The sequence below is a fragment of the Mus musculus genome, chromosome 15 (genome assembly GCF_000001635.26).
Source record: "Mus musculus strain C57BL/6J chromosome 15, GRCm38.p6 C57BL/6J".
Lineage (NCBI taxonomy): Eukaryota > Metazoa > Chordata > Mammalia > Rodentia > Muridae > Mus > Mus musculus.
In genome coordinates, this window is record NC_000081.6 from 30773103 (window position 1) to 30787187 (window position 14085).

Sequence of the window (14085 nt, forward strand, 5' to 3'; positions counted from 1 at the left end):
CACCCTGGACTGTCTAGAAGTGATCCCAGAGGCCTGAGGACGTGGGATGAGGAACCTACTCACCCTACCTTTGATCTGTCAGAGAACACTTTGGAGGTCTTACGGAATCACAAGGCTTTGAAATAGTTACCTTCCACTTCTGAGTCTGGTGTGTGTGTGTGTGTGTGTGTGTGTGTGTGTGTGTACATAGGTGCATGTATACACAGATGTTCAAGAGACCCTAAGACTTCCTTCTTGGAGTTCTTGCTCAAAAGGTGTCCTTGATGTATGCTCATGTCCCATAAGCCATTGCCTAATAGAGCAATTCCATCTGGCTAATAAAATATGCCGGAATTAGTTTTTTACTAATTGCTTTCGGAAAGTGTAAGTTTACATAAATTCATCTTAGCCATGCAGTATCTTTTCATGGAAGTTCCATTTATGGGTTCTCTATAGATTTAGGCTTCATTTACATAAGGAACATAATTCTACTGGGCTAGTATGATGAGTACAGTAATTTTTTTAAACTTTACAGAGGTGATTTGGAATATGCAACAAATGGAAATCAGTTGATAGGAAAACCCACTTCTCTTTTTTTTTTAGCCTACAATTATTTCCTTCTGTGATCCCGTAGGCCTACTTTCTCTCCTTCATCTGATGAAGGCATATTTTCAGCAAACATGTGCTGTATTTCTTTTGAGAAGTGTGTCAGCATAAGACAGAATGCAAGTTTATTGACATCGTCCTATGCGTGAAGTCAGATGCTCTATTATCTCTACCAATAAAAACTAGCCATCTTCAAAAACCTTTCTTTCTACCGCATTTGCCTTCAGCACCAGCAGGCTTTGGGGGTCGCTTGACAGCTCTACCAGCTGTGATGAAGGAAAGATAAAGAGAACAGGTTAGGATCTGCCAGGGAACTTTTAACCTCTGACTCTCCCTTCTCTGCCCCATTTTTCATGACTCCTCTGCTCAGGCTACAGCTTTGACCTGCAGCAGTCAGCTGTATGCTTCTAAGTCAGTACACCAGGAACAGGGCTGGCCGCAAAGTCACCCCATCTCTCCACAAGCGCATCTTTCAGATAAATAGGCCTCATTGTGACTTATGAAGTCAGTTTTCTGTCTGTGGTCTAAGAGGCTTCCTTTTAGTACTCTGTTACAAATCAGCTTTCTGCTGTAAGAATAGAACCCACAGAATTCCGGCCATGCGGTCTACCTGAGGGAGCTGAGAGATTTTATAGAAGAGCATTCATATGAACAATTCAAAAAATGAGTTTTAGAATAGACATAAATATTATCTTGAAAGTAAATAAACAGCCAGCTTCTTGGACTGGCTTTTACTTCTTATGAGGAAAAGAATACAGAATGAAAGAAAGAACACATAAAATTTGCTAATATGCGTTGAATAGCTCTTTAAATGAATAATTTACTTTCATAGAGTCATCGGACTGCTACGCTTGCAACCTTAGATCATGAAGTCTATTCTGTCTTGGTTTTATTTTGTCTTTAAATACATGTGTTATTTTCCAGTGTTGGGGATGATTTCTTTTTTAAAGAAGTTATTATGAAAAACAGTAATAAAATAATATCAACATACTCACCTGCTGTTGCAACATTTTGGATTATACTCAGTCTTTTTCTCATCTGATAATTTCAGCAAATGCTATGTGTCTGTCTTTTGACGTCACATATTAGAGAAATGTATCTTCTACCCATCTGAGGCCAAGTTAAAAGACAAGGAGGGCATTTTAATTCATATTTTCCCAATCTTTCATAAATTTTCAGGAAGTTCAAATCACATGTCTGTAATATTCGTGGAGTATAAACATATTCTTATGGATACTTAAAAGCTGGTATGTAAGATCTTTTCAGAAATGCTGTCTGCAGTGGACCCATTTGTGCACGAGGAAGCAGTTGTTATGAGATGCTGTCTTGACTGTTAAGCACATTTAGTGGGTATTAGGAGTGCTGTGTGTGCTGGGCTGTCCCTCATGGTCTCCTGCTTCCTTTTATCCAGGGAGTTTGGATGGAGAGACCCGGAGCTGCCTGAAGTGATACAGATGTTACAGCACCAGTTCCCTTCAGTCCAGTCCAATGCTGCAGCTTACCTGCAACACCTCTGTTTTGGAGACAATAAAATTAAGGCAGAGGTAAGTGCTCGTGGCATCATCGAGTGAATGGTATTGTGTTCATAAGCACTTGGGCATGTTCAGAGTCATGCCCAACAGAATAAATACAGGAGAATGAAAATTGCAAACTCTCATTGTCAACTTCTAGGGTCACCTTTGAGACTGAGACATAGCACTTTGCGTGTGATTAATTGCATATGTGTATGTGTTCATGTTCCTTTCCTGTTTGAATCCTGAGGACAAAGGACAGGGCATGTCTGTCCTTAGAGAAGCTGAGAAGTGGAGTTCACAGTGCCTCATGCTGCTAGGGTTTGTCTTCCTCTTCCTAATTCTATCTTTGGAAATACTCTGTCTCCCAAGACTTAAAAAAGACATCAATTGTTATCTCCTGAAATTATAGTTAGGATTCATGAGGGCGCATCTATCTTTGAGAACTTGTTAGGAGATCACCATAGGCTTTACCTCATACCCAACTGTTCTGAGCCATTTACAAAAGCAGCAACAGATATAATATAGATATATGTGATCCATTAAAGAAACTGTTGTGTGTGTCCATCACATAAATGGTTGTTAAAAATGCCCCCATGTTTTTAGAATACCCTAAAGTGCAGAGTACATTGCAGTGTATTTTATTTCTGGAAAATTACCACGATCATTGCAGCTAGCTCAAACTCTTTTTTTTTTTTTTTTCAGATAGAGGATACACATTCGTAGGCAAGCAGCTGAGTAATCGAATTTTCAAAATATTTTATAAACTGTAATGAGTCATCTCTGTAACATGTTAGCAACTTTGAGTATGACTCCAAATTGGCTTAACAGTGGAAGGAAAAGATTTGAGATGGCATTGCAATTTATTTTGGATTTTTGTCTTGCTTGCTTTTGGAAGTATGTCGGCCAGTAGATTTTCATTTAAGAAGTTAGTTCATGCCTATCATTGGTAAAAACGCATGTGTTTGTAGTTCTCAGCCACCTGATTTGGTCCTTCACTTATGTTGGTGGCTGGAGACATTTTGAATTGTCACAATTAGAGAAGGAACTCCTGGTGGAACTGGTCCCCAGAGGGAAGAGACTAGGACTACTACAGCCTCTTGTAATGCAGAGAGTAGCTACACATGGCACAAAATTACAAAATTAGCTCAGATGGATGAAGTGTAGACAAGGAAGCATGTTGACCAGCAAGAGTAAATTTAAAATGTAAAAATGTGCCTACACTATTAAGATGACCTAAATCACATTAAAGTTATATAACTGATATTCCATATAGACACCATGTTAAGACCCCTGCTTTGATAGCTCCTCAATACCCAACCATTATGCAAAGTGAAGGGTGGGCTCCTGATTATGGACCGTGTCCTGGCAATGTTCTGAGCGGTAGAGCTTCTGAGTTTCAAGGCCAGGAAAGTCTCTCTCTCTCATTCTGTTGTTGGCAACATGCTGATTCAGGAGCACTTGACGTGTCAGTCCCAAGCCAGCTGGGTTTCTGTCCCCAATCCAGTGCTGGAATTGAGATGACTGGCATCATGCACACCCAGGAATGTGTAGCAAGGCATGTTGCTCACATGCCGAGACTCTCTGTCGTGAACAGCGTGGCTCTCGGCTAGTCCACGAGTGGCTTGCAAAAGCTTTGGAAAAGACAGCGCCTTAGTACTGGGAATGGTTGGGTGGTGGATTCTTACCTACAGACTGGACCTCCTCTGGTTCAAATCTCCTGCTGGTGTTGAAGGGGGAGGAGATGTCTGTGCTTTACACCAGGCTGTTTAGATAAGGGATAGAAGGGACAGAGAGAAATGACAGCTCTCAGAAAAGGAAGCCATCCAGTCAGGCTGCACCGATACCATGGCCCAGGGAAATCTACACTTGCTTGTTTCACTAGCTTGCATACATGCTCTGTGGACTGACCTCAAGGCCTATTGGCTGCCATGCAGCCATACCGCAGAGCTCAGACTTACTTGTAGCTATATCAGAATTACCCTCTGCACCCTGTGGTGGGCAAAGGCTGTGCAGTGAAGGGTAACCGACACGTCTTTCATATCAGACAGAAGCTTCTGGTGCCAGCGGCCAAGCCTGTCATCTGGAACGGAAGCTATTGTCTCGTGGAACTTCTTGACTTATCTTTAAAATAGAGAAGGAATGGGGAGCATAGAAATTATGTAATTACGTTTTAATACAAGGAAATTTTAAAAGAGATCTATGCATGGAAAAACTAAGGATGCTGGAACTGTGTATTCGGGAGGGCCTTTATAGGATGGAGTGACTTGATTTGTGCACACAGCTTCATGAGTAAACATACTTCATCCCCTGTTCTGTGGCAAGAAAAAATGTATGTCCATGTGAGAATGTGTGTGAAAACGTGTATGTGTGTGTCAGTGTGTGCATGTTTATGTTATATGCCGGTGTGCTTCTAAGTCTATATGTAGGCCTGAGTATGTCTGTGTACATGTATGTGCTTATGCCTGTCTACCTGTAAGTGTGAGTGATATTTTTCTGTATGTCTAAATATGTCAGTGTGGGCATGAGTCTATGGAAGTCTGAGCAAGTCTATATGTATGTGCGTGTGTGCACACATGGACAGATATGTTCCTTGTTTTGCTGTGTTTGAGCTGCCTCTGCTACCTCTTAGCATTTGCTGTGTCAGTCATTGAGCTCCCTGTGCCAAGTCTCAGCATTTGGAGTTTTCTCCAACAGCTCGTACTTGAAGGATAATTCATATCATCATTGGAGCACTCCTCCTCGCCATTGTCCTCCCATCCTTGATTCCTGGTGGCCATGACGGTTGTCCTCTGATTCCCAGGAGCTGGATGAGAAGGAACACCAGGGTGGTGTAGAACTGAGGGCCAGACTTTGACTGCTCTGAGAACATGAAGTGGAGCAGGCCCCCATTCTGCAGTCACACAGAGAGATACGCGTGTGTGGATGAACATACACACACACAAATGTGCAAACTCTGATAGGAATTCTATGCAGGCTTGTTTTGTCCTCTCTTCCTTATTTAGAGTCCAGACTGTTAGTAATTATTCCTCCCTTCGTGATGGATGGCTGCCTGTCATGTTTTCATATCCAGGTATTGATTTTTGTAATTACCTGTTGTCCAAACACTAATCTGGCAGGCACTAGCCTTTCCAAATTTACTCAGTCCTCTAGTCTTTCTATTGCATTTTATGGAATTGATTTAGCCCTTCAGTCTACATTTCATTATTGGTATTGACTTTGCTCACACAATGGATAGGCCATTGAGCAGAAGGCAGAATTAAATCTCCTCTACACAGAGAGCCATAAATCATAGCTCCCCCCACCCCCATTCCTTATCATGGTGTTTTTTACAATAATGAAGTCAAGAAATTCAGTTTTGTTCAAAATGATGCTGGAACTTACAGTACAAAGTCTTGGACTCACTTCCCTAAATCAACAGATGAAAGCCGGCCATCTACCTTTTCCTAGGGAGCAGATGAAGCTGACAGTGAGGGTGAGCATCTTTGAAGTTCCCTGCCGCACAGGAAAGCTGAGGAGTCTGTGCTCAGCAGCGTCTGCTGGGCAGCGTCTGCTGGGCAGCGTCTGCTGGGCAGCGTCTGCTGGGCAGCGTCTGCTGGGCAGCGTCTGCTGGGCAGTGTCCAATGACTAAAGTGAGCTTTGCATCCCTCCAGGTGTCCCAACCCAGGGTAGGACATGTAAGTGGCTATACTTTGAAGATCAGCAAGCACCTGAAGACTGGGAGAGATGGGAGGGTTACACAGAATTCCTTCAGAGTCTAAGGCAGGAGGATCACCAAAGGAGCAGCTGAAGAAACATGAAAGTAGAGAAGAGGACGCAGAAGGGATGAAGAGAGGATCTGAGCTCTCACAGTGTAGTGTGTGAGAGCTATCATTCACTGCTGGCAATGCTTCATATCTATGCAGCTAATAGGCTCCTGACATCTAAGTGGGTAGTATTTTAAATGGGCAGGAGCTGCAACAGCATGGATGGATGACACTAGTGTGTGAACAAGGCTTACCACGTGCCCTAAATGGCTGAAGATGTCACCGTAAATTAGCTTGTAGTCAGAGGGGCATGGGACAGGGAAGGTTGCTCAGGAGTGTGGCCAGCAAGCATGGCCCAGGAGATGCATTAGTACTGCTAACTTCTGAGCATTTTCATCAAGCCTTGTTTCATTCTTTCTGGGAAGCCTCCTTCAGTTAAGCATGCTAAGAGCATCCCGTTGATTTGGAGATAGTACGCAAGTCTTTGTGAGTTGTGACACATGGCTTATCACTGCTCTTCCTTCCTGAGTTTCTACCGTGGCTTCTTTTGTATGCACCCTTGAGTGCACAAGAAGATGAGCTTTCCTGTTCGCACATGGAGAACTTTCCATCTGTGTGTGTCATTTAAGTAGTCCACGTCCTCGAGACTGAAAAGCCCCCTTCCCTTCTCAGTCATGGCAAAGGATTGTTTTTAATAATAAAAACATTAATATTTTATTCTACTTTCTACTGAAATTAAATGCAATGAAATTAATTAAATTAATTTAATAAAAGTATTAAGTGTTTAAATTAAGGATGTGCTGTCCCTTGAATATATGATCATTCATGAGCATGCTGTTTTTCTAGAAACTCAAATGTTGTAATGTACCCTCACCTGTGGGAGAAACCGACAAATGGCCTGAATCTGTCAGCAGTGAAAATTTAATGTCGACCTTTGGCCTAATCCCCCTTATAAGAAAAATTAGCTTGACTGTCAAATATGCAACTGAAGTATTTGAAGAATCCACCACTAAACTTCCCCCATCCCAAGAGAAAGAAATAGCACCAGAAAAACAATCCTGAGGTATTTGCCTACCCCCAACCGACCTCTCCCCAGTTATGCCATTCTAGCTCCTAAAGCAAGGTTTTATTGTTGCAGAAAGGTGTGTCTAGTGGAGATAGAGAAAGGTGTGTCTAGTGGAGATAGAAAAGGTATGTCTAGTGGAGATAGAGAAAGGTGTGTCTAGTGGAGATAGAGAAAGGTGTGTCTAGTGGAGATAGAGAAAGGCCACTAACAGCTGGGCTTGTGTTAAAAGGGAGATCCAAATATTACTATTATTTAGGTTAAAGATGCACACCTACCAGACAAGCATATGTAAGCAGGGCATTGTAACACCAAGCCTTACAGACATGGCAAGGCAGCCTACAGCTCCAGACTTGGAATGAGTGCTTCAAGGCCAGTAAGGAAGTTCTCTGCTTTCTGCAGTGATGATTAACCCAAGTTAAAACAAAACGAGAAAATCAGAGGTTTCCAAAAAAGTTTTATCAACAATATACCCATGTAGAGATAGTAGAAGAGGTCTCTAGACTGGCCCTGACAGTTTGTTCATGTGTGACACCTCTTTTTTCTTTCTCTTGGAACTAGGGCTCACCAAGTAGCCCAGGCTAGCCTTGACTACCATCCTCAACCTTTTGAGTGCTAAGATTATATAAGACCCATAGATGTGTGTCACCACTCGCGCACACACACACACACACACACACAATGTCCAATTTGTGTCATATATACTGGTTTTTTTTCCCCCAACTTAAACGTGTCTTTATTTAACTGGAACAAAGAAATCGATCTTTATGTATAAATGTCCCATTCTCCATAATGTAGGTCTTATTCAGACTGATTTAACACATTTCAGATGTTAAAGAAATTGGGATTCGTTCCTGTCTACTACATGTAAAGTGTTTCATGATTTTATTTCCCTCCTGATTCTTTCTACTCACGTAATTCAAGGGGACATTCCATCTGTCTCTTCACTCAATTGCCTCTGAATGATTCCTTCTCTACCCTCATTGTACATTGTTCCTCATTTCTTTTTTAAGGGGCTTGCATTTGGTTGCTAGGCATCAGGAAATAGAATGGCATTGCTCTCATGGAAAGGGTGCTGGTGCTGGCATGATAACCCTGGCTGTTATACTACTGTGTGGCTCTGTGACCTTGAGAGGATGCCTTGCCTCTCTGAGTCCTAGACTACCAGACTGCACAGTGGCCTGGGGACTCTGTATGCTTGTGGCAGGGACTTGACTCTGCTGACAGCACAGAGCAGATGTCAACTGGGAAACCTTATAGTAGTTCAGTGTGAGACTAGTGTTTCTGATTTTTCAGAAAAGCATGTTTTAGCCACACCCTGAGTTTGTCCATCTCCTGGGATCTGCTCCTATCAGCTAGGGGATGCTGAAAAGGAGGTGCTGATGTTAATGAATAATGCCATGGAACCTGTTTCCAAGGAGATCCATAATCCCATCAGCTACCACCAAGGCAGGAGTAAGAACTGCAAACATGATTAGAGATAACAGCTGGGTCTGGGGTTAGTGCCCTGCGAAGCTGAAGCTTGCAAGGACCACAGTCCTCAAGGACACAGGAGGAAAATGATGTGTGTGGTCCCCCTGTGATACCAGGCTGCCAGAGCTAATATGCAGTGAGTGGAGATGGTGACCAATACAGTTTTAAAAAATTTCCCTGGAAGCCTGGTCCTTCACACAGGAAAGATGATGGAGGAGGTGGGGCAGCAGTTATGGAGCCTCAAAGGGAAAGGATGGCAATTCATCCCCAGTGGAGGAGATAATGGGTCGGCAAGATTGTTAACAGGCTGTAGCAGAATTACAAAGAAAGAGACAAATATGGTTCCACCAAGGCATGACACATGAGGGAGGAATTATAACCCGTTGGAACATTGGGAAAGAAGCAGAGACATCCAGGGATACCAGGTGCTGGTTACTAAGAGGCTCTTCTTAAGGAAGGAGGCCTGGGGCCTGGAGGTGCTTAGCACTCCCTGTCACATGCATCACTTTGCCCCCTGCTCTGGAACACCTCCACCCTCCCATGGCCATCTCCTGAACCCTGGAGTTTCTCTTGCCTTTTTTTCCTGGGCCTGAACCAGTCAGAGCATCCCTCAGCCAGTCAGGGTTGTCTGACTTTGGGAGTTTATCTCAAGGACTAAAGAGACTAAGAGTTGATAGAGGTCCTCCTTTTAGGTGACCTGAAAACCCAAGATACCAGCAAGACACTTTGTGTGTGTGTGTGTGTGTGACTTGTCAAATTCGTACTTCTCACCATCCCAGACAACGCAGCATACAGATGTGAGCAATTATCACACCCACTACAAAGTGAGTTCATAAGGACCAGGACTAATTCAGAAAGGACCCGGTTCTATATAGAACTATATCTTGATAGTCTCTTCAGTGGTTTCATGACTGTGGACAGAAACTACACTGGGAACAGAAAAAAGAGGAGAAATGGAAGGATGGAAGGACCGTGGTTTTTATAGGAGGCCCAGCTTCCTTTGCCTGACATATGAGCTGGTGACTTGCCTTGTAGTTCCAAACCACAGGGAGAGTTGGCTGAGGATGCAGTTAGTCCTGGGTATCTAAGTCTGCTGTAAAATTTCAGGATTCTTCAAGGCGCACCATCGCAAGGTTATGGAGAAGAGGCGAGGAGCAAACAGGATGTCAGATGTGTCCCTTCTGGATCACAGCACTTGGGCTCATGACAGACACAGATGCAAGATGCCTGGTGTAGGGCACCAGAGAGCCCCAGAAACTCAGGCAGGCCCTTCTGTGGCCACAAGCCACCTCATCACGGGTGACCCACAGAAAAGATGCTGTTCTCATGGCCTGCCTTTACATAAATGAATATGCTATTCTCTGTTCCAGTCCAGCAGAGAAAAAAAAATGGGGCAAGAAGGAAGGATGAAGCACATGTCCTGAGGTGCCTCCAGCCTACTCTGGGAATGGAGCTGGAGATGCGGGTGGGGGTTCCAAGTAGAAACAAGGTCAGACTTGAGTCTGTGTAAGTGCACTGAGACCAGCAGTCTCAGCAGTCAGGCCAGTATTGTGGAATTTAGCAATCAGGTGTCAGGGCAAGAGACATGACTCAAATCACCAAGTGCATGTGTTCTCTCTGCAGGACAGGAATGAGGTGAGAGACACCTCAAAAGCTGGGTGGGACAGGTGCAGCTGCGGAGGTGGTATCTTATGCCCTGTGATGGTTCTTGTCTTAGCTTGTTCAATTTCACTTTGGGTTTTTGGGTTTGGTTCGGTTCGATTTGGTTCAGTTTGACTTGCTTTGGTCTGGTTTGGTTTGCTTTGCTTTGCTTTGCTTTGGTTTGCCTTGGTCTGGTTCGGTTCGGTTCGATTTGGTTTGGTTTTTTTGTGGTTCACACTCTCCTCCTATTCTAGTAGATCCTCCTCTTTACCTTCCCATTCTTGAAATAGTTTCTGGTCTTTACATTTATGAGAAAGAGAAATAAAGGGCCAGCCTAAATGTTTGTCAGTCAGTTCACATATGTGTGCTGCAAAGGGATTTCTCATGAGAGTTTGTATCCTTGGTACAGTTTACTTTTTCTGACCAGGTCTCATGTCTTATAGCTGACCTCGAACTCCTCATTCTCCTTGCCTCTACCTCCCAAGGGCAGGCATGTAGCACCATGCTTAGCTTTCCATATTACATTTCTGTAGATGAACTGTTTCGTATGTTTTTAAGTAGAAATATATCCGAAGCACGAGTCCATATCTCAGAATGTGATCACCTTTATGTGCAAACTAAACTGCCTCACCCAGCATTTTAGACTTTTTACTTTTTTATTTTCTAATTTTTATTTTATTATGTTTTTTTGTCTTTGAGACCAATAGCAGGAAATACCTGGCCTCTCACCTGCTATTTGATTCTTCTTGCATCTGACTCATGACCTTGAGGCCCTGCTTCCATGCTAAACCAGAAATCTGCAGTCATCAAACCAAGGAGGGAGAGTCTTGTTAGTCTGTCATCGTTTTGGTTTTCTCTACTAAAACTTCTCTAGGTTTGCCTAGCACAGAGCTAAGGAAAACATTTTAGCAAAGCAGTGGTTGTAACACCACAGAAAGACTCGGAATGCTTGATCCATGCAAAGTGCCCTGTCCTGTGGGACCCCATTGCATATCTGTGCTAAGCAGTTATGCCTTGTAACCAGCTTTCATAAATCTGTCTCCAATCAGTGAACTTGACCTCATTCTTGAGGTCCAAATACTCTCCCAAATCTGCTGGTGTTATCACTGCATTTCATTCTAAATCAGAGGACTCAGATCCCCTCATCCTGGTTACACTGCCCATTTGGAAGTACCTTGTGCCCTTGGTTCAATGTGAGCCCTCTTGTGTTTGTCTCCTCTGTAGCTGTTTGCTATGAATGTGTATAAAAGGTGCTTTCTGCAATTTCCGGGGATCTCTACAAGGCTACTTCTAATTTTGATAACTGTAATAATTTTGGAAAAATTAGAATTTTTATGACTGAATGTATTATCTTGGTTGACGGTGATATAGGAAGAGACAAGCTTTCCAATAGAATCCACTGGAACCTTGTCAAGTCAGAATGTCCCTTGAAATCTAGTTAAGAGGATATAATACTATAATATCCAATATCTGTGTAGTTATAAGAATAGATTGTGATAGTTCTAGTGGGAATTCTGCAAGCACTTAATCTCAAGGAACATCATGGCCTTCACATGATGTCTTCATGAGTTTTGGAGTGTATGTGTGGACAACTACACGTGATCTAATCTGTAATCTAGAACACAGGCTGGAGAACAACGAAGACAGACAAGGAGAATCAAGGATATGTTGGCAAAGTCATTATTTGTGGGAGTCGGCGGGTTCATGAGGACTACTGGGAGAAAGGGGGCAGTGAATGCCAGATCTGTCAGTAACAAGGACCCTTAGTTCATTCTATTTAGAGTAACTGAAATCCTTTCTATCACTGCCACCTGCTCAGAACCTCGGTCTCACATTCCTATCGCGTACGTAAGGAACTGCAAGGATTTCCTTCTTTCATATGCAACACAAACTTACCTTCAGTTCTGATAATCTGTAAATGATCTTAGTAGGTGAAGGGGAAACATAACCAAGAATAAAACCTTCCCTTCGTAAGCATCACTTTGGCCTTCCTTGCTTATATCATAGCGTTACGGTCATTCACAAGAATGATTAATCATCGTCTTTGATGCTAGAAAGGATCCTGTAGATGGGAGCTCCTTGGCTTTTCCCACTCCTGGCTCCTTTCCACCTGAGGATTTCTTACCAATCCCACAGTCTGTATTATTTTATAAAATAGATCTCTGTAAAATATGCAGTGATAAAGCATTTATTTAAACACAATTCTCTTATAGGCTTGTAACATTAACACATTTCCATACGAATGAGCCAGATGAGCTTATTTGTTTTTGCATAAACAAATCGTAGCTGAATCTTTAATAGTGTGGGATGCAGATGTAGTTTATATTTTTCGGAGTTGATCAGTCTTTTGATGTTATTCTTTTATTGTTGAGCTCACCTCTTTATATAAATATGTATGCTTAAGAAGTATGTTCAGAATCATTTCAGAAATTACTGAAAATTCTTTCCTAATCCCAAGTCAGACATCATTCTAAAAATCAGACTTTCTAACACAACCCAGTTCAAAGATACACTAATCTAATACTTAATCACTGAGGAACAATACTAAGAAATACTAAAAAACAAACAAACAAAAAACATTGTTTTTCATAATTGAACCATGGTGTTTCTTTGAGAGCAGGATACTGTGTACATATGAAAAGTATGATTCGTGAGGTATTACCATCTCAAAATTGTGCTGCAGTGCTAGGGCAGCAGTTGCTGGCACTGAGTGCCATGGCGACATGTATACTACACCGTTCCATGTGTGTTCAGAGCCAAGGCTACTGTGCAGCTGTGCAGTGCAGCTGTGCAGTGCAGCTGTGCAGTGCAGCCCAGGGACACACTGCCAGGGATGCCTTGGATTCGGTACACACTAGAATTTCAATTATTCCTTGGCTGTTGCACAGTTGAGAACTTTTTAATGCTTTTAAATGGTGTATGAGTACCACATTCAAAATACACAGCCTATGGGCCACAACCCTCGGGTTGTTTGGGAGGAAGTTGAAATTTTTGTGGTTAGGAAATTGTGACTATGCCCCAGACTATCCCACAGAATTCTTTGTTCTTACTTGGAGGCATCTGGGGACTGTTGACAAGAATGGGACTTAGGCCCCATGTTCACATCTGGGCTTAGTCTTGTAATTGTATTGAATGTTGTTTGAAAGAACTGGAGGGATCTCAGAGGATGGATAGGAGTTCTTTAACAATGAAAAAAAGCTTAGCTCTGAGGATGCTTTTATTAAATATGAGCTTCAAGATAAAGACTCTCAAAGTTACCAGAAAGTTAATCTTCATAGTGAGGCTTGAGAGTTGGTTCAGCAGTTAACAACACTTGTTGCTCTTGCAAAACAGCAGGTTAGAATTCCTATCCCACCTACAGGCTACTTTTAACTCCAGTTCCAGTGGGTTCAATGCCCTCTTCTGGCCTCCATGGGCAGTACACACATGGTGTACAGACATACATGGAAGCAAAACACCCGTGCACATGAAATAAAAAGAAATAAATCTTTGGAAAAAGAAATTTAATATTCATCATCCTGATTTACAGGTAAATATCAAAGTATTCCAGCCACTCAACAGTTGAGTCCTTGGTCTTTAAAACTACTTAACTGTGTCTTATCCTGAGGCTACAGGATATGCTCAATTGTCAGTTATTTGTCAGTAATAAATTCGTGTAGGCTTATGTTTACATTTTAAATGATGGAAGGAAGATAGAATCATTCCATATTTTTGTAATCCACCAGCAATTCAATAAACATCTGCTAAAGAGATCAAAAAGAAAGAAGGAAGGAAGAAAGGAAGGAAGGAAGGAAGGCAGGCAGGCAGGCAGGCAGGCAGGCAGACATTTGTATATTTATTTTGTATTGTTTTGTTATACAATTGGCCTCATCACATGACAGGAGAGGAAGACTGGGTAAAGAAGGAAGGAAACAAGGAAGAAAGGAAGGGGAGGGGAGGGGAGGGAACAGGAGAAGAGAAGAGAAGAGAAGAGAAGAGAAGAGAAGAGAAGAGAAGAAAAGAGAAGAGAAGTCATATAAGCCAGTCTTCACACTGACCGTGAACCACTTGACAGGCAAGACCCAAC

General features: G+C 42.5%; 1 protein-coding gene across 6 annotated transcripts in view; it reads left to right on the plus strand.

Moving 5' to 3' along the window:
• The window catches only part of Ctnnd2 (catenin (cadherin associated protein), delta 2), an 856811-nt gene that overhangs the window by 600569 nt on the left and 242157 nt on the right, over positions 1-14085 (plus strand). For all 6 annotated transcript variants that reach the window (NM_008729.3, NM_001355502.2, XM_006520033.3 and 3 more), the window contains one exon: positions 1997-2129. In NM_008729.3, coding sequence (NP_032755.2) covers positions 1997-2129 — 133 coding nt within the window. The remainder of the gene's footprint in view (positions 1-1996; positions 2130-14085) is intronic.